The sequence below is a fragment of the Diutina rugosa genome, assembly GCF_008704595.1.
Source record: "Diutina rugosa strain CBS 613 chromosome Unknown scaffold31_size150537, whole genome shotgun sequence".
Classification (NCBI taxonomy): domain Eukaryota; kingdom Fungi; phylum Ascomycota; class Pichiomycetes; order Serinales; family Debaryomycetaceae; genus Diutina; species Diutina rugosa.
This window is the reverse complement of record NW_022995083.1, coordinates 34,084-57,986: the sequence shown is the minus strand read 5'-3', so window position 1 is coordinate 57,986 and position 23,903 is coordinate 34,084. Positions and strand designations below refer to the sequence as shown.

The window sequence follows — 23,903 nt, the reverse complement described above, 5'->3', positions numbered from 1 at the left end:
CTCCCAGCAGGGTAGAGGCGATGCTCATCGCGCGATGTCCGGGTAACCGCGAAAAAAGTATAAATAGAGGGGGACCTCCGCACCTTTTTTTTCTTCTTTGTCGACGTACTTCATAGGATCATTTCTATAGTATACGTCTCTCTTTGACTCTATTAATGAGCCATCGTTTCCAACTTGGAAGATGAGAGAACTACCCCGCAGCCCTCAAAGTGAGATGTGTTTTGCTTGTCCGTGGTTCTTAGCAGCCCGGCCATCTTTACTTGCCGAGCATCACGGTTACCTTCTGGGTACACCGGTCTCGGAGCAATGATCTTTACCCCTTTGACTATGCCTTTTCGGAGGAAAGTCGCTGGGGTGGGCGGCGGCGGTTGTCTGACAAGTTTCAAACAGAGAGATCGTAGACTAGTGCTCGACCGTGACATCAAGTTTGGTGTTTTAGCCAGTGACTGAATGGTTTTAGTCCCTGAATAAAACATTGAATTTTTGTAAACCGTTACTCTGCAGTTTACATTCGCTCAACGACACTGGCTTTTACGGTTCGTTTCCTTACCGCAAGATCTGTTGTCTGGCACCGTTTTGTGAACTTCTGCTGTGAAAGCCTGTAGGTAACGCTCAAGCTACGGTAAGTAAAGTAAATATTACAAGATATCATATTGATTTTCGAATATGGACCAGCGCATAGACATCACGTTTGGACGATTCTGATTAGTTCAGTTTCAACCAACTCCAAAATCTCATAGGTGGTAACTAATATGACATGTTTTCTCAAGTTACCTTGCGTAGCCTCTTTGAACACTCGGTAAAGTTCCATTCTTGTTTCGAGGCGAAGGTTGGCAAGAGGGAGATCACAAATGTGGAATCTGCTTGGGGATATCACGATGTCATTGCCGATTTGCGGCACCGGCGTAGTTTGGAAGTACTCCCGTGGAATCGAGGGCTCAGGACCCATAACGTTAGTGATATTCTCAAGGTATACTTCAGGGGGGTAGTCATCTTGTAGTCCCCAAAATGTGACGTTACGTAGAAGTAGTCAGTACCATCAAGCTCGATTTGGCGTTTGAACTTGATGGGATACACCACCCAGTCACCGAGTTGGTCAATCCCAGCAACATCAAAGAAGATTGTTGAGCTTCCTGCCTGATATGGGCTGGTGAACACACTGGTAGGCTTGAAAGAGGGGTTCAAGGCCAATTGTACACCTTCAAAGAAGCGATTTACACTTGGTTCAACATAAACATTGAGACCGAGTCCAAACGAGACTGTTTGGTTGTGGAATCCCACAACATTGCTGAGGGCAACACCCGTCAACTTCAGAGTGTTAGGGATAATCGTCTCCGGAGGCCACCCTTCTCTGCTGGTACCAAAAGGACGGACACGAACATAGTGATTAGGACTATCCATGGTGACTGGAACCGACTCCATCGAAGATAAATTGGGTACCAAAAAAACGTAAGTTTGGCTATGTTAAAGCTTCTCGATGTGATGTTTGTGGTTTCTTTTCTTTCAGCGGATAACCTCATACGTACAGCACCTACCAAGAAAATTAAGCTCGCAATAGTAAATTCCAACGGCGCTCTACTTGCCATTACTTTCCGGTGAGAGCAAAATTATTAATCATCGACGTCTAGACTAGCCTGGATAGGATCGCTAGTTGTTTTGACCCGAAACTTTCGCTTACAAATTGTCAATAGTTATTTCATTCATTGCTCATTAGCTACCTCAATTATTCACTTAGACAATTGCTTAGCGGCTTCGCCGGTCTTTTCGTAGCGGTCACGACGGTCCAAGGGCCCTCTGCCAATCGCTTTCTCAAGAACCTCGGAGTAGGGGGCTTTGGTTTGGCTGGGAGGGTTTTGTTGGCAAACAATGTTGAAGTAGTTCTCGTACAAGTCGCCGTCCCACTTACCAATGGCGGAGTTGATGATAGCGTCGGAAAGCTGGAACGAGTCAGTGAAGGCAACGACGTGGGGGCGAATCTTCTTGGCAAGATCGGGCAACACGTCACTGTTGACGTCACCAAAGGTTTCCGAGTCAATCAAGTTGTAAGTGAGGAACAACGTCAGCACCTGTTGCAACACGAAGGCGGCAGCATAGTTTTGACCCATCAATTCCAAGTAAGGCTTCACCAGGTTGTCAGGGTGTTCGGCCACCCGGCGAGCGTATTCACGCACCAAGTAGTGGTGGGCTCTCAAGCGAGTAAGCAACACCAATTCGGGGCCCAAGGTGTCCATGTTGCCTTGGTTTTGCTTGAGCTTGCTGGCAGCCCGCTCCGACAATCTCACCATCCCCACTTCCAAAGCGCGAGCGAACTTGTTCAAATCCAACACGTCTTGGGGCGACTTGAGCACCGTCTGCTTGCTGTTGCTGCCGGTGAAGTCGGCCGACTCAGCCAAGAACTTGATCGAGTCCGAGGGGGCCTTGCCCTTGTCGCGAGCGTCAATGTACTGCTTCAACATCGACTTACCGACGTGGACACCCAAGATGTTGTTGTCACCTTCCCACGAGCACATGACGTGCCAGTCGCTGAAGGCACGGCCAAACCCGTTGTAGGCCAGGTAGCCGTGACCACCACAGGCTTGACGGCATTCAGCGATACACTCAGCCGCCATCCACGTCAAGTTGGACTTGCACGACCCAGAGTCGACGAACAATTGCTTGAGGTCGAGGATAGCCTGCTTCAACCCTTGCTTGTCGTTGTTCTTCACCGCCACATCGATGTTGGCCATGATGGTGCGAGCCTCAACCCGGCACTTATAGGCCCCGGCAGCAGCGACGTAGGCCGCCGACAAGTAAGGGAAAAGACGACGCTGGTGGAGCGAGTAGTCGATGATCTGCTGCTCTTCCTTGGGGTTGCTGTCCTTGGGGAATTGGGTACGGCCAATGGCGTATCTGAGAGCGATGGTGGTCATACGAGAGATCATCCGGAACGAGTCCTCAACCATGCTGACTCTGCCGCCCAAGAGAGCCGAGTACGACAATTGTTCCAAGGGAGGCAAGGTGACCTCACCGTTGCGGGTGACCTTGCAGAACTTCTGCAACATGAAGAAGCGGGGGATGCGGACGTTGGAGAACTGGATCCACCCGTTGTCGATCCCGTCACGCCCCATCTTGGCACCAATGTCGCCGACGGTGACACCGGGGTTCAAGTTAAAGTCGGCGTCTCTCAAAGGCACCACAAACACCTTGACACCGTAGTCCTTACCCTTAACGATAAGTCTCGCGTAGGTGGCACAGTGGGTGGCGGAGTGAGCGGCACCACCAATCCACCACTTCGAGGCACCAATGTGGGGGGTGTTGATGACGAATTCGTCGGTTTCCTCGTCGAAAGTGGCGGTGGTTTGCAAACCGGGGACGTTAGAACCGTGGGCCAACTCGGTCATCCCAAAGCACCCGTACACGGTCTTGATGCTGGTCGCCTTGTCGTCCAACCAGTAGTTTCTTTGCTCGAAAGTACCGTTACCGCGGACGGCGGGAACAAACAACCCGAGGTGGACACTGACTCTGGTGTTCAATTGCGGATCAAACGTCCCCACCACCAGCAACCGGGTGGCGAACTTGTCTTCGCCTTCAATTTCGAGGTACTGGGCGAGGCGAGCGATCTTTTTGGCGGTGGTTTCTCTCTGTTCGGCCTTGGTTTCGTCGTAGGTTCCGGGGCCCACCGCCAAGATGGGGTCCCGCTCAAGCAGCTGCAACACGTCGGCGACGTGTTCCGAGCGCTCTTGCAGCCCTTCCAAAAAGTAGTTCATCTTGACGGGGTCCCAAGCCAGCTGGTCCCGCTCCCGTTGAAGGAGGTTACGGGGGTTTTGCGGCGGCGACGTGTTTACCCGGTTGGTGACGCTAACCATACTGAACTGCGGTTGTTTGACTAGAGTGAGTGGACTGGAGAATGGCCAGTGCGAAGGGGCAGATAGGCTATTTATACAGCTGACGAAAACAGGGAAAAAAGGGGCGGGCACACCTCGGCAGCGGGTGCCGCCCCGCATCGCTGCCCCCGCGAAAATGTGGGGAGGGCGTGGCGCAGGGCTCGCTGCCTCGGGCCGAAAAGATGAGAGTCTGAGCAGAGGAGACTGGGGCAGAGTGAAGGAGATTCATCGATATTGGGAGAAAGTGGAACATGAGAGGTATACGTCCACACAGTTGGAACTTCCATTTAGGGTAAAATTTGTCGTTTAAATTTCGTATTGTTTAGTGGGTGGGGGAGGACAGGTGTTCACCGATCGCCGATCGCGGGTAGACGGAATTAGTTACCGACACTGTGTGCAGGCAATATACCAGCCCTGCGATAAACCCGATACGTCGTGGGGTAAAGGAAATCACGCCATATCTTTCAAAACCGGAGTTCATCGGAGTTGAAATCACGCCACTTCCGTCATGTCGTGCTCCTCAGGCTTGAACCACGCCTCCCGCAACGTGTCCCAGCACTTCTTCGCGAGCGCCTTAGCCGCCAGTTCCGAGTCCGCTTTACCCTCACAGTAAATCTTAATCTTAGGCTCGGTGCCCAGCCCGCGAGCAGTGAAGCGGACTTCGTGGCCGGTGGCGGGGTCTTCAAGCACCATCGTGATCATCTGCAGATGCGGGTCCACGGGGAGGTTCGGCTTGTGGTCGGGGGTGTCCAGCTGGTAGCCCGTCGTCAAGTCGCGGTACGACTTAGTCTTGAAGTCGCCGATGGGGTCCAACGGCTGTCTCAGTTGACGGATGGCGGTGAACACCTCGTTGGTGAGGGTGAGACGCGGTACGCGGTAGTAGCCATTATATTCTTGGAAGTAGCCATAGCGAGCATAGCCCTTAGCCAACGCCGCCTCGAGGTCGTGGTTAAAGTGCTTGTAGAGCTGGAGAAAAACGGTGGCAGCGGCAACCCCGTCCTTGTCGTGAGCGGTGGCAAACATGAACCCGATAGCTTCTTCGTAGCCAAAGGGAACGGTGTAGCCTTCCTTCTCAAGGTCGATAGCCTTGTTGCCAATCCACTTGAACCCCGTCAAAGTGTCAACGTAGTGGAACCCGTCCACCACCGCCATCGCCTTTAAAATTTGTGACAGCACCGTCAGATTCACCATGTACAACTTTTTGAGGTCGGTCTTGGTGGTCTCGACAATGTACATGGCGAACAAGAAGCCGATCTCGTTACCAGTCAACTGGCGCCAGCCGTTACCAGTAAGGATAGCCGCCAGAAAGCGGTCGGCGTCAGGGTCATTAGCAATCACCAACTTCACTCCATTTTCGGAAGCTACCTTAGAAGCCAAATCCAAAGCTCCGCGTTCTTCGGGGTTAGGGAACGCCACTGTGGGGAATTGAGGGTCCGGCTGAGCCTGGGCATCAACCACGTGCATCTTATAGTCGGTGAAGTAGCGAGGGAGCGCCTGCGCCACGATGTCGAGCCCCACCCCGTGCATGGGGGTATAGACGAAGTCAAACCCGAGCGACGGCATCGTCACCAGTTGCAGGAGCTTTTCAATATACTTTTGTTGCATTTCGTCCAAGCACGGCTTCAATTTTCCCAGTTTAAGACCCTCAGCAAGCGTTTGGCTGACTTTAGCGTCCGACCACGGTTTAAGGTTGGCATCGATCAGCGCCGCAATTTCCGCGTCCACCGGAGGGATAATCTGACACCCGTTGCCGTAGTAGACCTTGTAACCGTTGTCTTTAGCCGGATTGTGACTGGCAGTGACCATCACCCCTGCAGTAGCGTGGACGCGATCAATGGTGAAGGGAACCAACGGCGTGTGGCTGAATCTGCCACCCACGTGAGCGTCAACCACTCCCCCTTGACTGTAAGGATGTTTGGGAGGCTGGTTCAGTTCCACCGCCACGGTTTCGGCGCCAACATCGCCAGTGGTGGCGAGGTAGTAGACATCGAAGCCGCGGCTAAGTACAACGGCGGCGGTAATCTCGGCAAACCGACGCGAGTGGTGGCGATGGTCAAAGCCAACAACAATAGGACCTTGTTTGACGTAGTCAACAAGCCCTTGACTCGCCTGAAGCACGGTAACATCATTCATGTTGGCGAATCCGGGGGCCATCTCCAGGCGCAACCCGGCGGTGCCAAAGGCAATCCGCGGCAGCATAAGGCTGTCAATGGCGCTAGAATTGCCGGCAGCTTCAAGCTTTTCGATTTCTGCCCGGGTGGCGGGGTTGGGGTCAAGTTCTAGCCACGACATGGTGTTCAAGGTCAGTGCCGCACGAACGAGCGTACGGCGCCCGATATATTTGGCAATTCTCAAACAAGGAAGAAATGCCGTCCGCAGTGAAACAATCATCACGTTATGATGCTAAAAGAATGCGTTGCCTCCCGTCCCAAAGGAGATGAAGCTACTTCCTATTGTTGTTGCTGTTGATAAAAGGAGGCCTGTCGTCCAAGAGCAATTTATGGGTGATGGAGAGCTTTGTGGAAAATGAAACAAACCACTGAAGATTTCTAGATCAAGCTATGATAGACGCTGTTGTCACCATGATTCGCAAAGATACTTCACCATTGATACTGCCAGAGTTGTTGGTCGTGGTATATATAAATTACCAATGAACCCACCACTGCTATAATTGCATACGGCTTGAACATACAACCTGATACGAAAGGCAAACAGTTGTATTGATATTTAGTCCTGGTGGTGGAACTCAGTTTCATGAATGACAATTACAGAGAGTAATACCATCACGGGTGACGCGGCGATGAAGACATTCCTAATCGTTTGGTTGACCACTGCGTTGAGAAGTTCATTTGCGGGATTGGTAAAGTTATCACTGGCAACAAGAAAGCGAGGAAGAACCGTCAGTGATCGTTGACAGAGTTTTGTCTGTGTCAACTGAAGTCTAACTCCAATCAGCTAAAAGCGACAGAACTTGAGCTAAAAAGGCAACTAAACTTCAGGCCTACGAGTTTTGTTTGATGGAGGTTGCTTTAAACAGTCAGTAACGTAGCTATTAGAGTAACTACCTATGATGCTGAGGGTTGACCAATCCCGTTCTCGACTGGATTCACCGCCATTCCCAGGACAAAAGCTGGCCTGCATACTTACGATCGACAAAGAGACGAGGAATTACCGTGGAGCTCATTTCCGCTTACCTCATCAGCTCGTCGTCGAGGCGACGCTTGACCACACGCATCGTCATTAGAGCGATCAAGCTGTAGGGATAGGTGCTCAATTTGGGGAAAATGATGGCGGGGTCTTTGTTACTTCATGTGCTCTGTTAGATGCTCGAGGTATAGGGAGCTGAAACGTGGTAATATCAAGAGTAAATTCCGCCACCGTCATCCAACCTAAACGAGTGCATATCAGCCGTTCCCATGGCGCGTCTGTTTATTTTTCTGGAGAGACGATTTAAGACGCATCAAACTGAACCCGCCACCCACCAGCAGAATCGGTTGAATGAAAACTGGACTCTGGAAGCCTGCCAGGATTATCTGTTTGACTAGTCGAATGGCACGTCACTTACTAGCTATACTACAGAGTCATTGCCCGTGGGGTCGCGTTCCGTGTGAAGAGCGCCTGCGGGAAGAACGTCTCACAGGTCGTCCCGACGACAATGGGGCGTGCAATTGGCCATTGATGGTTCCAGCCCATCCAAAAAGGCAATACTGCCAGCATTGAAGTTGACGACGCTGCGCGGTAAGCTATTGTTTCACATTCTCGGTCATCGACACCAAGTCGTGTTACCCTTCCAGATTTAAAGTTAAATGACTTGAGGATAACCCTAAGCCGATCCCTTGGGCTAGTCATAATTAGCCGCGTTGGGATCGTTGATCGACGTGGTCAAGATTGCCACAAACGCATGATGACGGGGCGGTGGGCTGACTCTAAGCGATATCAACAAAGGCGGGGAGTTTTTTCCTACTGGCTGCATCCCAACTTATGTCCAGGAGCACTTGCGAAAGGCGGGTAACCTTCCCTCATTCACTCACTGGTCGATGAGCAAGGCTACTTGTCCTTTTGGCATAAATACTCGCATCTCGCTGGACTTCTTGTTTTTCCTTAACCCACTTACACCTACTTTTGACCAACATAGTTACACCTTTAAACCATCAATGAGGACAACTGAATATTAATTGGGTTACTGATTTCGCCTGGCTTGAAACCTAACGATGTCATCCCTGAATGGACGCAACCCTACTTGGCGTGGACTTGTTGGGGGATCCCTCTGAGGTAATTATTTCATTGTCAGATATAGCGACTGTGACGGCGTGGACGTTGGGACGGCTTGACCCCTGTTGATCGCATCCCGAATGGATACAACCCAACCTGGCGTGGACTTGTTGGGGGATCCCTCTGAGGTAATAACTTTACTTTCGGATATAGCGATGGTATGACCTGGATGTCAAGTTGTTGGTAAATTCAGGGACTCGATTGGGGGTGGACCCCCCAGTTGTGCATCTGGCATGGCCTTCGATGAGTAAATAGAAGTATATAGACTATCGTAGAACTCCCCACAGGGAGTAGTTAGCGTTGTTACAACTAGTGTACGACGATCAAGGAGGGAGTGGAATGGCTCAAGACTAAGTCAACTGGTAGTAATACCGAGGGAAGGTGGTAAGTATATAGGTCAATATATTGAATCATTTAATATTTGTATAAAATTCCCTGAGTTCTGCTATCAGAACGAATCATTTCGGTGTGTAGGCGTGTAATTTCCATGATATACCGTACCTTGCTGTAAGACATCCTACGTGAGTCTACGTTCCTCCATTATTCGTATATTATGCCACATTGAGGTTATAAGGTCTACGGTGGTTCCTTTACAAAAGACTAAAAGAGTACGATTACGAATAAGCAACCACAACAGATTCACCAGCACGTGTAAGCTTAAGTTTCAAGGATTTCTATGAATGCAATGCTCGAGACTTTGATAGTAGTTTTCTTACAAATGTTTGTTTGATTTTCAAACGGAAGAGCACTGGCAATTCTAGGACAATCAACAATCTACGAGTGATTGTGACTACAATAATCTCATCATCCTGTATCATTAGGTCATACCAATCATAAATAGTGTGAATTTACAACCAGTAGGGTGTTTATGCCAAAGTCGTTACAAACGTGGAAAATCGTGAGCTTCGTCAACGTGCGGGGCAAGCAAGTCGGGGGGGTTTATTCACTTGGGGCCCCAGATGCCCAGGTTGCCGTCGAACGTGGGGCCAAGGTTCAACGACGAGGAAAACTTGTTGCCCAACAAGTCGTATTCGCCCTGGCTCGCCGCCAGGGTCGAAGAGGGGGCGCCCTGGCTCAAGTTCGTCAAGCTACCATTGACGTGGTGGCCGAACGGCTGGAACCGCGAGCTAATGTCCGGGTGGCCCAACGGGGTCCCGGGCTGCGACAGCTGGCCCAACCCCAGCGTGAAGAGCGCCTGAGGCTGGCCCGGGGTCGGCAGCTCCGTCAGCAACGGCGGCGTGCCTCTCATGTCGACATACAGCCGAGCGGCGGCGGCGGCACGGGCGCCGTTGAGCGCCGGCTGCTGGTACAATTGGTGGGGCGCCCCCGCCGGCGCCCTCAGAATCGGCGCTTGCGGCGGGGCGGCGCCGCCGAGGGGCTGGTGCCCTTGGTACTGGGGGAAGTGTTGCTGCTGGATCGGCGTTGTCAGCTGGTTGCGCAACGCCGTCGCCCGCGGCATCGGCAACGCCAGCTGCAGTTGCAGTCTCAACAACTCCGGGTGGGCCGGAGGCGCTTGCGGCGCCGCAGGAGCGGGCGCCGGCATCGCCGTCAACTGGTTCAAGTTCATCATCAGCGACGAGTGCAGCGGCGCCGGCGGCTGCGCCAACGTCCCCGGCAGCTGGTTGCCCACCAGCAGCGCCACGTAGCCGGGCTTGCGCCTGACGATGATGTAGCCGTTGTCGAACAACTCCAAAAGGTTAAGGTACTGGCACAACGCTGTCAACACCTTGCGCTGAGGGATCAGCAATCCTTGCGCGGCGATGGCGAGCTCGAACACCTGCTTGGCGATGTCGTCGCGGTACACCACCAACTGGGCGAACAACTCCAACGTCTCGGGGTCGTTGAAGTTGAGTTCCATCGGCTGGGGGTGGGCGAACGCTGGCGTCACCGGCAACTGCAAGTAGACACGCTCGGTAGTCAGCGCCAGCGGGGCGCCGTTGACGCTCAAGTTTTTAGTGGCGGCGGTGGTCAGCGCTGCCAGCAAAAGCAGCGCCAACAGGGCGTTCAGCGTCGACCGGTGTTGCTCTTCCAACTGGCCGCGCTTCTCACGCTTCTCGCGCTCGATGCGCTCGCGCTCTTGCAACGGCAACATCTTCTTGTACTCCACCCGCAACTTGCGCCCGCCGATCTCGCGCCCGTTCAACTGGTTGACCACCAACAGCGTCTCGTCGGTCAGGGTGAAATTGGCGAACGCCAACCCTCTGAACACGCCGTTGTCGAAGTGGTAGTTGAACGCATAAGGGAGAGGCAAGTTGAGCTTAGTCATCACGTCCAACAACTGCTCTTTTTTGATGGCAAAGGGGATGTTTTTGATGACGATAGCGGTGGGGATAAGTTCGTCGTCGTCGTCGTCATCGTCGTCGTCGTCGTGGGTGCTGTCGGCCGCGTGCGCGCCCGCTTCGGCGCCGTCATCCTTCAATGGCCCCGGGGCGGCGCCGGCGGGGGCGCCTGCCAACTGCTGTTCCACCCACACCCCCGTGGTGCCCTGGCCCATCCACACGGGGTGGGGGCGCTGGACAATGCGGGCGTTTTGCATCTGTGGCGTCGCCAGGTTCGACGACGGCACCGCCAGCTGCATCCCGGGGGGCCCATTGGCGGGCGAGTAACCCAGCGACGTGTACCCCAGCGCCGACAGCAACAGCGAAAGCGACGGGCGCCGGTGCATCACGTCCATTTGGCTTGCAGAGCTCGAAGCAAGATTGTTTTCCATCGTCGAAGTCGCTAGATGGTGGTAAAAAGATTTTTCGCAATAAACTGGCGCGAGCACACCCACCGCCCAGCGGCGTCCTCCTAAAAAAAGCCGCCGGCGGCGCATCCGATCCCGAGCGCTGTCACCAAGAGGCGCCGAGTCGGAGCAAGCGGTGCCCCTTACCATGACGGTGGCTATACCTCCTTAAAGCTAGCTACCGTTTCTATATATTGTTGTATTGTTTTAGGGGACTACAAAACTTACAGTCCGGAATAACGTCAGTCATTGATTTAAATGGGGACGGGTCACGTGACAGATCATCCTCGGGAACCAGGGTGGTATCCATCAAATTAGGTATCGGTGAATAGAGATTGTCTATCGCCACCACAAAACCCGAGCCAAAAGCGGCTTGGCCAACCACACCTAGAATTCACATCAACTAAACCTCTAGCAGTATATGGGTTAGTAGCAGTGGTGTAAGGGTCACTTAGCCGTCGTCATTTGCCACGTGTTACAGGTCACTGGAGGTGACAGCGCGGCGTTTGTGGTGTCTGGTAGCGAGGAAGAGTGCTGGAGTTATCGGTCGTGGTCGCAACGGTCGCTACAAAAAGCCCGCGAATATTAGGATTCAAGAAGGATACAAATTTCCTCTAGACTAAGGGATAGAATACACTAGATGATAGTTGTCTGGCATCAGTGTGGTACACTATACGAGCGCTGGTTCTAAGAAAAATGGGTTCCAAATACGAGATCATAACGTACACCACCAATTCTTTAAATTATGCCAATACAACATCTTAGTGAGAGCAAACTATAGACACAGTCAGATCTTGCGGCTTAGCTTCAGTTTTGTTCTTCGCTAAGTTGATCGCACACGATCTTTCGAAAGACTGATAAAATGTCATATGTTGTCCCACACCTCAGACACTCACACCAAACTTTCAAAGAATATTTTGATGAAATTTTGTATCTCGTACTTGTCACTTAACATGTTGACTTCGTGTCCATTTTATCCTTGTTTAACCGTCTTCTCTTCAAAGTCTTTAGTATCGTCTAGTGGGGGGAGATTTCCCCGCGCTCGCAACCGTGGTCCATCCACCGCGCCGCGTTGATTTTTTCAAAGTGAACAACTGGCCCTCAAAAAGCTTCCACGCCCATATCCACAATAATGGTACGTCGTTGAGCCTGGTCCCCCTATATTTGACTTCTGGAACCTATTTGTCATGTGTGCATCTACGTGAATCACGGTTTGCGTATATCAATTTTCCGTCGAGGTCCTGAATATTGAGGCGACTACTTATTCCTTCCTTCCTTGTATCGACACATACTAACCACCCTAGTCTACCCCTGGCGGCTTGCGTTCCGAATCCAAGAGAAAGTCGACGGCGGCGAGAAAGGAAAAGGCGGCCAACGCCACCCCCGTGTCGACGCGGGCCGCCGGTGCCGGCGGGTCGCTGTCGACGATGATGAAGTTGTTCACCGACGAGGCGCAAGGGTTGAGAGTCGACCCGTTGGTGGTGCTCATCTTGGCCGTGGGTTTCATCTTCTCGGTGATCATCTTGCACGTGTTTGCTAAGCTCACCGGCAAGTTCACTTCGTAAAAAGGTTGTCGATGCCTGTTTGTATTAATAGAATAAAGATAATGATGGCTATGTACATATGTGTAAAAACGACCGCCCAGCGACCAAGAAACGCGTCCTCATTTGAGTGAGGCCGGCGGCTCGGGGGCGTCAAAGTCGACGTCGTCGTATTTACCTTCTAAAAGGTCATTGAGCGAGTCCTGAATGTAGGCGCTCTCCTCGTCCATCGGCTGCTTAGCAAGCTCTTTTTCCTTTTCGTAGCCCCCCATCATCAGCTTCATCCGCCAGCCAAACTCCTTAAACGTCAGCACGTCCAAAATCCAGCAAGTGCCGAAAATCATCATCGCCGACACCAGCCCGCACAATAACGTCCCCGTGCCCACGGCGACAGCGGCATCGGTGGTGAAGTTATACGAAAGCGGCGGCGCGTGGTTACCTTGAAACAACGTCGGCACGTACTGACGGGTGATGGTCAGCTTATAGGCAAACCTCAGGGCGAAGATGGTGACGGCAGCGGCCGACATGAATCTCACCATCTGGAGGTTACGCCGGCGGATATATTCATCCAGAGCATCGCCAAGCTTGAAGTTGAATTTCTCCAATAACGACCGTTCCTTCAGCTGGGTGTGGGTCATTTGAAGTAAAGTGTGTGTGTGGAGGAGGTATTAGAAGGTACTACCAAAAAGTGAGATGCGAACTTCACTTAGATGTGGGATTCGATATATCGACTACTGTTACTAACACAGCGATTAGATAATTAGTTTATATAGTGTGGCATGTGTTACATAACTTCAACGTTAAAAAACGATATTCAACGGTTCCGGAGAATACCCGTGTGGGGGGGTAACTCCGATGACGACATCGTTTGCGGGACAGCTCAGTCGCACACACATTTTACTAAAAATGCCAAATCGTCACCCATTTACCATTAACCAGATTTATCTGTAGCGCTGTACTAATGTCGACCTCGTCAAGCCAATCACCAACCACTCACCACATAATGATTATACCATACTCTACTCAGCAGACTCCCCTAGTTTTTCAGTCTTTCTCCCTTTCTTTGTTGCCGTTAACGTGTTCTCAAAGGGTCGCTTTCGCAATCACATGGGGCCCAACGCCCGCCACTCGCTTTACCACCGCCAGGCGACAAATCATGCCACTTTCCCCACGTTTCCAGATACCAACGAGGCCCTCGTACGATGACCACCATTATCCAGCTAGTCATTTCACATGGTCACCAAACGGCCAATTTTTCTACCATCGTCTTCTACCATTTTCCAGGACATAGCCTAGTATCTTTGTCTAGTGGCATTTGAGTTACACTGCGGGAGCGAGATGCACCGGCGACTCCGGCGTCGAAGCCCGCAGTTCCGTGCCAATCGCTGAGCTCCGCTTCCCCTCCAGAGAGTCTAGCTTTCCCCCCTCATATCGCCGCCCGTTTGGCACACGCGGCCCTGGTCACCGGGCGCGCACATGCACGGTGCATATGACTTTATCCGAACACAGTATATAGTATGGGCAGGCATTTCCTCCCCCGCAATCCCCACCATCATGCTTGACAAAGTCGACGACACCCAAGTCGACCTCCTCGTCGCCCTCTGCGACGGGATCATCCACGGCACCTCCCCCGACGTGGTGAGGCCCTACTTGCACCGCGACTTCCCCGTCTCCGAGCTCCAGGCGTACTTGGACGGCTACGCCAAGCCGCTGGACTTCCCCCAGTTCCGCCAGTTCGTCGTCGACCAGCTCGAGTGCCAGGCCACCAGCCAGATCCGCCAGCTCGTGTTGTTGTGTGCGGTGTTGAACCTGCGTATCTTGAGTCCCGCCATCACCAAGACGACGACGTTGATCACCGAGATGACGGTGCAGGAGCGTGAAGCCACGTTGAAGCAATGGCGTGACTCGCCCATCGAGCTGAAGCGGAAGCTTTTCCGCTTAGTGAATACGTTGACGATGGCGGCATTCGTTAAGCTTATGACCGACTTACACGGTAAGGCCATCGGTTACCCACTTACCGAACTCCGGGCACAATTAGAGGACCAGGAAGTCGACTACTTCAAGTACCAGTTCGTGCCTAACCCGCAAAACTCTAATGTCGAAGTCGTCGTTCCTGAAGACGTCCTCGTCATTGGTTCTGGCGCCGGGGCCGGGGTCGTCGTCGACACCTTGGCCCAGGCCGGGTTCCTGACGTTGGTGTTGGAAAAGGGTAAATACTTCAGCAACGAAGAGCTCGTGATGAACGACAACGACGGTACCGCGGCCCTCTACGAAAACGGCGGTGGCGTGATGCTGACGTCGAGTCAAATGCTCATCCTTGCCGGTTCCACTTTCGGTGGTGGTACCACCGTCAACTGGCTGGCGTGTATCCCCGCTCCCTTCAAAGTGCGGATGGAATGGTACAAGGAGTACGGCCTCGACTGGGTCGCCGACGAACGCTGGGACCAAAACCTCAAGTACGTTTGGACGAAGATGGGAGCGCTGACTGACAACATCAAGCACTCGTACCTGAATCAGATCGCGTTGGAAGGTGCCGCCAAGTTGGGCTACAAGGCGGCTCCCGTTAACCAGAACAATGGGGGCAACACCCTCCACGACTGCGGTATGTGCCATTTGGGTTGCCGCTTCGGGGTGAAGCAAGGTAGTGTCAACTGCTGGTTCCGCCAGGCCACCGACTTGGGGTTGGCTAAGTTCATGCAACAGGTTAAAGTGGAACGGATCTTGCACGAAAAGGGCAAGGCCTACGGGGTGCTCTGTAAGGACGCCGAGACCGGGGTCGTGTTCAAGATCGTGGGCCCTAAGCGTATTGTCGTCGCCGGGGGGCTGCTCCAGACTCCCGTGTTGTTGCAAAAGCTGGGATTCAAGAACAAGCACATCGGGAAGAACCTCAAGTTGCACCCGGTGACGGTGGCGTTCGGTGACTGGGGCAAGGACGTCGACACTGAACCTCACAAGCACCTGATCATGACGTCGGTGATCACCGAAGTCGATGACTACGACGGCAACGCCCACGGGTGCAAGATCGAAACCATGCTCCACGCGCCGTTTATCGAAGCGGTGTTCTTCCCTTGGGACGGCTCTGATAAGGCCCGTCAAAACATGTTGAAGTACAACCACTTGCTGACGATGTTGCTCATCACTCGTGACAAGGGCTCGGGTCTGGTCACCTATGACAAGAACAAGCCCGACGTGCTTGTGGTCGACTACGAAGTGTCGAAGTTCGACAGAGAAGCGCTCTTGGAAGGGTTCCTCTGTGCCTCCGACGTGTTGTACATCGAAGGGGCGATCGAGATCTTCTCGCCGCAACTGTGGACGCCTAAGTTCACCAGCACCAAGCCCAAGCATGCGCGTGATATCAACGATGCTGACTACCAAAAGTGGAGACTGGAAGTGGCGGCGATCCCCTTCGACACCTACGGCTCTCCCTACGGTAGTGCCCATCAAATGTCCAGTTGCCGTGCCACCGGTAAGGGTCTGGGCCTCGGGGCTTGCGACGACAAGAACCGCTTGTACGATTGTAAGAACGTGGTGGTGGCTGACGCCTCCACCATGCCCACGGCCTCGGGCGCTAATCCCATGATCACCACGATGATGTTTGCCCGCCACGCCGCGTTGAACTTGATTGAGGACTTGAAGCCCAAGGCGAAGATCTGATGACGATGATGAACAATTATTTAACCATGCTACAAATACACACACGATTAGGCGATAAATGTAGACGTACATACGCTTTTTCTTTAACTAATCAGTAAAGTCTGGGGCGGTTTATGAGTCGCGCTTGTCCCGTCAGCGATGCGGATTTAGCTCAGTTGGGAGAGCGCCAGACTGAAGTCAACTTCGGTCCTGAAATCTGGAGGTCTTGTGTTCGATCCACAAAATTCGCATATATTTTTCACGTTTTTGACAACAAGGCTACTTGATTCACGATAATATCTAACAAAGATTCATAAAGTAGTCACTTCTGATGATGATAACGCTTAGAAATCGAATCAGCTTAAATCAAAATGTGGATTTAAGTGGTTTGTATTTTTTTTGCATCAAGCCTTTATGGCCAAGTGGTAAGGCACCTCACTAGTAATGAGGAGATCGTCAGTTCGAATCTGGCTGAAGGCAAGAGCTTACTTTTTGCAGCCATTTTGACATAAAATGTCGTATTTTTTTTTTCATTTTTTTTTTACAGCAATAACCATTGAGGTTGTCACCACTATATATATAAACCGCTCTCCGCCCTCAAGCCCCCCTTTTAAAACTACCTACAGTATTGCTGTCCATGCCATATTAATCATTATATACATTAGTTGAAAGCCTTGTCGAACTCGGTGAACACGAAGCGGTATCTGACGTCACCGTTGTCGCAACGAGTCAAAGCGGTGTTGCAACCCTTTTCCGAGATGGGTACTTCCTCGATCCAGGGCTTGATGTTGTTTTTTTCGACCAACTTGAGCATCAATTCGGCTTCTTTCTTCGAACCCAACAACGAACCACCAAGCAGGGTGCCGGTGAAGATCATGGTGAAGGGAGAGAAGCTGTAGAGGTCAGTGGCCTTGGGGGCGCCCACAGTGACGACGTGGCCACCCACCTTCAAGGTTTGCAAGTACGAAGGGAGGTCCAAGCCGTCGATACCCGAGGCACAGTTCAACACCAAGTCGAATTGGCCGGCGTACTTGGAGGCCCAGTCCTTTTCTTCACCGGTGGCGATGAAACCGGAAGCACCCAATTCGAAAGCCTGGTCACGCTTGGCCAGCGATCTCAGCGACACCACCACTTCAGCACCCAACCCCTTCGACGCCAACATCACCGCCATGTGGCCCAAGCCACCAAGACCGATGATGATTACCTTCTTGCCCTTGGCATTTTCACCCAAGTTTCTCACTAGAGGCGAGAACACGGTGAGACCACCGCACATCAAGGGAGCGGCATGCTTCGAGTCGATGGAGTCGGGGATGGCAAACACGTGCTTTTGGTCAGCCACCGAGTGGGACGAGTACCCACCTTGGGTGACGTAGCCGTCGCCAAAGTTGGTGTCGGCAACGTTGTAAGTGCCCACACCCTTAGTGCAGTATTGTTCATCGTCGTTGAGACAACGGTGGCACTCGCCACAAGAGAAGGAAGCGGCACCAATACCAACCCGGTCGCCGAGGTTGAATTCAGTCACCTTGGGACCCTTAGCAATGACTCTACCGATGATTTCGTGGCCAACGACAAGGTCATCACGGTTGAGAGGACCCCAGTTACCTTGCACGGTGTGGATGTCGGAGCCACACAACCCGCAGCACTCATTTTCCGTCATGATGTCATAGTCGCCCAACTTTCTCGGAGGGTATTCGACCAACTTGGGGTGGTTCCAGTTTTCCTTAGCGTCGACGCCAAAGCCCTTGATGGTGGTGGGGATAGTCACAGTCATGATTGTGTCAGTGATAAGTGTGGGTGCCAGGGTCGGCAGCAAATGCTTATTTATACAATTTTCCCTTCACGTATGATTAGACAATCGGCTGCATACACGTGCTGTCATGGCATCGGTGGCGTTGCTAAAGTTTCCAGCCGTGAAAAATCGGTACCAGAGGATAGCAACCAAGCCAATGCTGAAGAGGCTAAGTTGGTGGAAAAGTAAAGTTAGCTTTCCGTCATTTACCACACCAAACTCTACCGTTTTTTTTCTGTCTGTTACTGGCTTGCAGGGTCGTCTGGCTAACGTGCGGTCGACATTATTTTCGGCGATGCCTGGATTTGTCAGAGTGCCGATCGCAACCGCCGCGTTTTGGGCGATTACCGACGCCGGGACGCACACCGCTTTTGGGCTCGTACCGATCGGAGCTGCCGCAATTAGGGCGGTACCGATGAGGGGGTGCCTGTCAAAAAAAAAGGAATTATGCCGACATCACATATATCCGGTGACGTCAGCGTAACGGTTGTCTATATGTCCGTGAACCTGGCTTGCTTACAAATTTAGCATGTAAAAGTATCGTAGGGACAGTACAAGCTTTACCAGCGCCACACCTGCACCTCCTAATCGCCATCGGATTAACTATTGACGATACCCAGTAAAAAGTCAGGACAGACACTACCAGTAGGGATTAAGCTTTCTTGGCATCAATGGTTTCCTTATCTTGTAACCCCTATTTCACGCCTCTTATCGATCAAATCATGTACGGTTTTCTTTTTTAATTTTTGGGTGAGTCCTATAACTTCCTATACATACTGATCTGTAATGTTTTCGTATGGTAGCGCTGCGCCCTCGAAATTACGCGCGCTCGTACACCAGAGAATGTAGCCAGCCTCCCCCCCCACCACACACGACTATGGGCCAGTGTCTTTCCAGTTGCCTTGGCGGCGACAGGGGCGACGATGTCGATGAGAACACCCATCTTTTAGCCCAACAGCAATACGATACACTGGCACAAGAAGCCAAACTCCTAAAAGAGCAGCAGCAGCGCCAGCAGGAGCTTACGGGGATCGTCAACGATTTGCAGGACAACTTGATCGACGTGACGACGTTTATGCTGAGCCTGGTTCCCGGCACTCCCAACATCACGTTTGAGGACGATGCCCTGGAGGCGAAGCCGTACCCGCTGTTTGCCGGCGACGACGTGGTGCAAGAGGTGGCCCACCAGGCGGCGAGCGCAGACGACGCGACCAAGGAGTGCTGCAAGATCGAGGAGATTCCCGATTTGTACATTAAATTTTGATTTGGCTACGAAGTTTTCCATTAACTTTGATTGTGGCTATATAAAGTGGGGGTGCCTATATAGTCCACGGGGGTATATCTGACGACAATATAACGATAATATGGTAATTGTTTACACTTCGGTGGCGCGAATGAGCACGTAGAGGGCAAACGCCGAGATGACGGGGATGGTGAAGTTGTCGTCGAGCCCCATGAAGTCAATCATCTCCAGCACCAGGGCGATGACGCCGGTGGCGACGGCAAACGTCGCCAACGTCATCTTCGAGTGGGCAGGGTCCCACAACACGTCGCCGGGTTGGTTCACTTGCGGGTAATGGGGGACAAAGTACCCGTAGAAAAGCACACAGGCAAACACCCCGGCGGCAAACGAGCCTAAACAGCCGGCCACCAGCTTGTTGGTAGAGATCTTGGGAGTATACTTACCCCAGGCACGCCCCACCGACAGCGCCGCGGTGTCGGCCCACAGCAACAACAACACCGACATCATCAGCACGTCCTTGGGCATGATGATGAACACGATGATGAGCCCGACCAAGTACCACAAGGTGCCGTTATACTCGTTGATCTCGTTCTCACGGATCATCCACCACGTCGCTCTGACGATGCGTTGGTTGAGTTTAGGGTTACGGAACCGGACAAAGTCGTTGATGAAGATGACGGTGAAAAGGATAAACAACGGCAAAATGAACTGGCGCTGCGAGATACCCATGGTGTACATCTTAAGCGTGAACACGCCGATAAACAGGTGGAGAAGCTTGCGCCCGATCTCGTGCTTAACGATAAACTTTTGGAAATTCAGCGTGGGCGGCGGCAAGATCGGCTCGGTTTCAGGCTTGGTTTCAGACTTGGTTTCAGGAGTAGACTCGACAGGGGTGGCCACCATCAGGTCGTCGACAACACTGAACTCTTCGCCGTCGTCTTCCAGGTCGTCGTCGGTGGTTTCGTGGATGTAGGTAGCGTCATCGGCCTCGACGTACGACGAGTTGGCGTCGAACGAGTGGATGGTTTTGCTGAGTGCAGTGCGCGGCTTGAGCGCCGTGCGCGGGGTCGCCGTCTTTACCGCTCCGGTGGTCCGCTGAGGAGTGCTGGGGACCAGAGCCATTGGGTGTGGAGATGGTGTTGATGTCTAGGCGCCGATGATGTGGGCGGGTGATGCCGCGACTTTTCCGCCTGTGTGCAGGACAAACGGTTGCGCGTGAGGGTTTAAGTCAAAACAGATTTGACAGCGGTTCGCTAGCGAGTTTATTGTATATGGCACCATCCGCCTTGTGGACTCAGGGGGCGGAAGTTCAAAAGCGAAGCCAGGACAAAAGCACCCATCATTGGCATCCAATCAATGTAGACAATTCTAACAAATTAGTTATCTTTTCGGGATTTCCGGACCCGTGAAGGCCTGATAAATGACGGTAACATAGCCGTGGTCACGTGGGGGGTGTCATCAAAATTAGTGGTGACGGATTGCTCGCTCTGTGTTATGTTTTTTTCTGACATTCGCTTCTCTTCACAACTGACTTTTTCGCAATGAGGGTGTTCAGTTTTGTGCCCTGCAACACCCAAAGCGTAGAAAAAAAACCTGGTTTGCGGAACCGCTTCCCATCCACGGTGTTTTGCCTCCACCTCGCTTTTCGGCGTTACCGCTGGCGATGCCAAGCAAATCCTAAGGAGTGGTACCGCCACACGTGGACATTTTCAGTAATGTCCTCGCAAATTGCAATCAACAACGAGTTTTTCTCTCAGCGGTGGCGGATGGCTCGTCGCGACCCCTTTGGCGAATTAGCCTCATCTCTATTTACACCTCTGCCATTGGCTTATGTAACCGGTCGTCGCACCGTGGTCGCTGCTGGAGAGAGTCTGCGGTTGCAGGAATGACCCCCCGCGTTCCATCTCAACACGCNCTACTCCCCACGTTCTAAAAAAAAAAAAAAAAAATAAAGTACACCTTGTTTAGCAAGCCCGGTGTGCTCCACGCTTCCACTACCTAAACCTGCCACCGTGATTCCGCCGTCGTTATGTCCACCATTTTTGAGTTTGACGAAGTTTCCCACTTAACCGAAGCCCTCCGCGACACTGCGCTTGGCGATGAGATTAACTACAAGATGCTTGACGAGCCCCCGGACGTGTTTGTGAACGGCACTCACGTTGGCGCCGAGGACGACGGCTTCGATGAAGAGCCCGTGGGCATCACCCTGGAAACGCTCCCGATCCCCATGCAAACCCGCCATGGCCGGCGGCCAAGTATGATTGCTCTGTCGTACGAGGTCGGTATCGGTGGTTCGTCGTACGTACTGAGACTACTGGGGTCCGGCGGTCTCTACAAGCCTCGGCTTTGCGATTTCGAACCGATTAAAGTGCTCGGCCAAGGGTCCTATGGCAAAGTGTTGCTCGTACGGGAAATCGCGACCGGGCGCTTATTTGCTCAAAAGCAGTTGAAAAAGGCATCGTTGATCATCAACCAAGACACCAACGAAATCCATAAAACCAATTACCAACGCACCCTCAATGAGAAGCAGATTTTGGAATCAGTTAATCACCCAAACATCGTCAAGTTATATTACGCGTTTCAAGACAACAACAAGCTTTACCTTATTTTGGAGTACCTTCAAGGAGGGGAGCTTTTCCACCACTTGGCCCAGGAAAAGTTCATGACGGAAAAGCTGGCGTCGTTCTACATCGCACAAATGGTGCTTGCTTTGCGTTATTTACACGGCCAACTCAAAGTGATTTACCGCGACTTGAAGCCCGAAAATTGTTTGCTTAACAGCCAGGGTCATCTTGTTCTCACTGACTTCGGGTTGCTGAAGGAAGTTGAAGATGATTCCAATTGCCATAGCATTACTGGCACCGCCCAATACATGGCACCCGAAATCATCAAGGGTGAAGAGTACGACTACCGCGTTGATTGGTGGTCATTGGGATGCGTCGCTTATGACTTGTTGACTGGTCTGCCTCCGTTCACCGGGCAGAACCCTCAAAAGATCATGGACAAAATTGTTGCTGCTGCCGCTAAAAACAACAAACAACTTAAGTTTCCCTTCTACCTCTCGTCGGACTCGAAGGACTTGTTGCGTAAGTTGTTGCAAGTGAACCCGGACAAGCGGCTCAACGTCGACGAGGACTTTGAGAAGGTCAAGAAGCACGCGTTCTTCCGCCACGTCAATTGGAAGGAGCTTGAAGCGTTGACCCCGCAATCGGAGTTGCTCCCGCCGATCTTACCCATCATCACTGACCCGGAGTTGGCAGAAAACTTCGACAGTGACTTCACCGACATGCCGTTCACGCCTGATACCCACCCATCGTACATGAACGGCAAGGACATCTTGCATTTACAGGGGTTCAGTTACACCAACGAGAGCTTTTTAGCGAGCCTAAACGGAAATTGATAGAATACTACAGGTTAGTTCATATTAAATTCGTATTTCATTATCGCAGTCTTAATTTAATCAATGCAAAAGAAAAGCCATGGGAGCTAATGCTAATAAGTGAATCAATGATTCAATGGGAAGGATACGCTTGTAGGAGTAGTTCTGACAGTAAACCCAATTCTGTCGCCACAACAGGAAAATCGCCATACTTACAAAGATGGCGATAGCTCCCGGAAGCGACGACACGGTGAAGGCAGCCACCACGAGCTCGATGCCGAGCATAATCTTGCACCAGGCATCAAGGATGATCCACGGCATGGCGATTTGGGGCGAGGGGACCCCGAACTTCTTGAACATCGGGTCGACAAGGAGAACCTGCTCGTTGTCGTCCATGGTGACGTCGTAGTAGTAGTGCAAAAAGTATCGGAATTGCGTACATGAGGTCTGACAGCAGGGCTTGCGGTCACCAACGCCCTGGGTCAAACTATAGGTAGACAATTTCCGTTTGAGTAATGGATACAGCTCTTTGGAGCAATGGATGCGTGAGGGAAGCATCCAACAAAAGCAGTCCAGTAAGCGACAAGCCTGTTGTCGAAGCGGTACCTGGTCAAAGTACTGAGATACAAACAGCGGTTTGGTTGATTGGACATCAACCAACGTCAGTGAGCTATCTTCACTATGAGCATCGCTAGCTTCATCTGACGCCGTGGCTCCGTAATCGTTTTCAAGGTACTGGTCTAAGGCATCAACAGCTACCGTATCAATGTGGTAAGTGTTTCGTGGCGACACCGAGTAAATATGGTCAATATTGTACGACGGCGACGCCTCGATGGATGACTCAATATCGATGGGACCGACCCATGTTTCGGCAAATATTGGCTGCGCGTCAACCAGTGTCAGTATCGTCGTCACCAGGTTCCGCTTGTACGAGCAGTGGTCTTGCCAGAGCTGGTACCATTTGATGAAGTCAGCGTACACTGAGTCGTACCACCAACGGAGACGAATGTAGCAACAAATGGTGATCACTGTTTGTGTGGTAATGATCAAAGTTAGCGTCGTGAGGGTGTGAGGTCCGGTCACGACTAAGGCCATCACCAACGCCACCCTCACCAAAGGCATGGTGATCCGTTTGAATGTGGTGAGCCCGTCCATCTTGTTGGATAGTGTAAGGACGTCGTAGATGAAGTTGACGATGTATATGGCAGCCTCGGCAAGTAAGGTAAACACCACCACCTCCACGTAGGGTTTTAGTGGTGATGCCATGACAAGTCAGAACTGTGGCACTTTCTCACAAATGTTGTGGTTGCGTTAATGCTCGCACCTGAGACAAGGCACAAAGGGAGGGCAAGCAAAGGTGAATTGCCAATTTGGAGAAGGGGTTGGGAGTGTACAAACTGAAAAGTTGATTACTTGAGAACCGATTGTTCTAGTTTTGACTTGAAATCATGATGATGA

The 23,903-nt window shown here is 52.0% G+C and overlaps 11 protein-coding genes across 11 annotated transcripts; 3 read left to right on the top strand and 8 right to left on the bottom strand. All coding sequences in view use genetic code 12, as the record gives it.

Moving 5' to 3' along the window:
* Positions 1–873: 873 nt before the first annotated feature.
* On the bottom strand, positions 874–1,422 carry DIURU_000980 (uncharacterized protein; the record flags this gene model as incomplete). The annotated part of the gene is made up of 1 exon (XM_034159288.1): positions 874–1,422. The coding sequence occupies one exon, from the start codon at positions 1,420–1,422 to the stop codon at positions 874–876; it is 549 nt and encodes a 182-aa protein (XP_034014212.1).
* A 305-nt stretch (positions 1,423–1,727) lies between these two features.
* Positions 1,728–3,845, bottom strand: DIURU_000979 (uncharacterized protein; the record flags this gene model as incomplete). The annotated part of the gene is made up of 1 exon (XM_034159286.1): positions 1,728–3,845. The coding sequence occupies one exon, from the start codon at positions 3,843–3,845 to the stop codon at positions 1,728–1,730; it is 2,118 nt and encodes a 705-aa protein (XP_034014211.1).
* Positions 3,846–4,355: 510 nt separating this feature from the next.
* On the bottom strand, positions 4,356–6,254 carry DIURU_000978 (phosphoribomutase; the record flags this gene model as incomplete). Its single annotated transcript, XM_034159285.1, has 1 exon — positions 4,356–6,254. The coding sequence occupies one exon, from the start codon at positions 6,252–6,254 to the stop codon at positions 4,356–4,358; it is 1,899 nt and encodes a 632-aa protein (XP_034014210.1).
* Positions 6,255–9,078: 2,824 nt separating this feature from the next.
* PIN4 (Pin4p) lies at positions 9,079–10,845 on the bottom strand (the record flags this gene model as incomplete). The annotated part of the gene is made up of 1 exon (XM_034159284.1): positions 9,079–10,845. The coding sequence occupies one exon, from the start codon at positions 10,843–10,845 to the stop codon at positions 9,079–9,081; it is 1,767 nt and encodes a 588-aa protein (XP_034014209.1).
* A 1,678-nt stretch (positions 10,846–12,523) lies between these two features.
* On the bottom strand, positions 12,524–13,039 carry DIURU_000976 (uncharacterized protein; the record flags this gene model as incomplete). Its single annotated transcript, XM_034159283.1, has 1 exon — positions 12,524–13,039. The coding sequence occupies one exon, from the start codon at positions 13,037–13,039 to the stop codon at positions 12,524–12,526; it is 516 nt and encodes a 171-aa protein (XP_034014208.1).
* Positions 13,040–13,955: 916 nt separating this feature from the next.
* DIURU_000975 (GMC family oxidoreductase) lies at positions 13,956–16,055 on the top strand (the record flags this gene model as incomplete). The annotated part of the gene is made up of 1 exon (XM_034159282.1): positions 13,956–16,055. One exon carries the CDS (start codon positions 13,956–13,958, stop codon positions 16,053–16,055), a length of 2,100 nt encoding a protein of 699 aa, XP_034014207.1.
* Positions 16,056–16,695: 640 nt separating this feature from the next.
* DIURU_000974 (NAD(P)-dependent alcohol dehydrogenase) lies at positions 16,696–17,805 on the bottom strand (the record flags this gene model as incomplete). The annotated part of the gene is made up of 1 exon (XM_034159281.1): positions 16,696–17,805. The coding sequence occupies one exon, from the start codon at positions 17,803–17,805 to the stop codon at positions 16,696–16,698; it is 1,110 nt and encodes a 369-aa protein (XP_034014206.1).
* Positions 17,806–18,700: 895 nt separating this feature from the next.
* Positions 18,701–19,087, top strand: DIURU_000973 (uncharacterized protein; the record flags this gene model as incomplete). Its single annotated transcript, XM_034159280.1, has 1 exon — positions 18,701–19,087. One exon carries the CDS (start codon positions 18,701–18,703, stop codon positions 19,085–19,087), a length of 387 nt encoding a protein of 128 aa, XP_034014205.1.
* A 111-nt stretch (positions 19,088–19,198) lies between these two features.
* On the bottom strand, positions 19,199–20,188 carry DIURU_000972 (diacylglycerol kinase; the record flags this gene model as incomplete). The annotated part of the gene is made up of 1 exon (XM_034159279.1): positions 19,199–20,188. One exon carries the CDS (start codon positions 20,186–20,188, stop codon positions 19,199–19,201), a length of 990 nt encoding a protein of 329 aa, XP_034014204.1.
* A 907-nt stretch (positions 20,189–21,095) lies between these two features.
* DIURU_000971 (putative protein kinase) lies at positions 21,096–22,466 on the top strand (the record flags this gene model as incomplete). The annotated part of the gene is made up of 1 exon (XM_034159278.1): positions 21,096–22,466. One exon carries the CDS (start codon positions 21,096–21,098, stop codon positions 22,464–22,466), a length of 1,371 nt encoding a protein of 456 aa, XP_034014203.1.
* Positions 22,467–22,526: 60 nt separating this feature from the next.
* On the bottom strand, positions 22,527–23,711 carry DIURU_000970 (uncharacterized protein; the record flags this gene model as incomplete). The annotated part of the gene is made up of 1 exon (XM_034159277.1): positions 22,527–23,711. The coding sequence occupies one exon, from the start codon at positions 23,709–23,711 to the stop codon at positions 22,527–22,529; it is 1,185 nt and encodes a 394-aa protein (XP_034014202.1).
* Between the last annotated feature and the right edge of the window lie 192 nt (positions 23,712–23,903).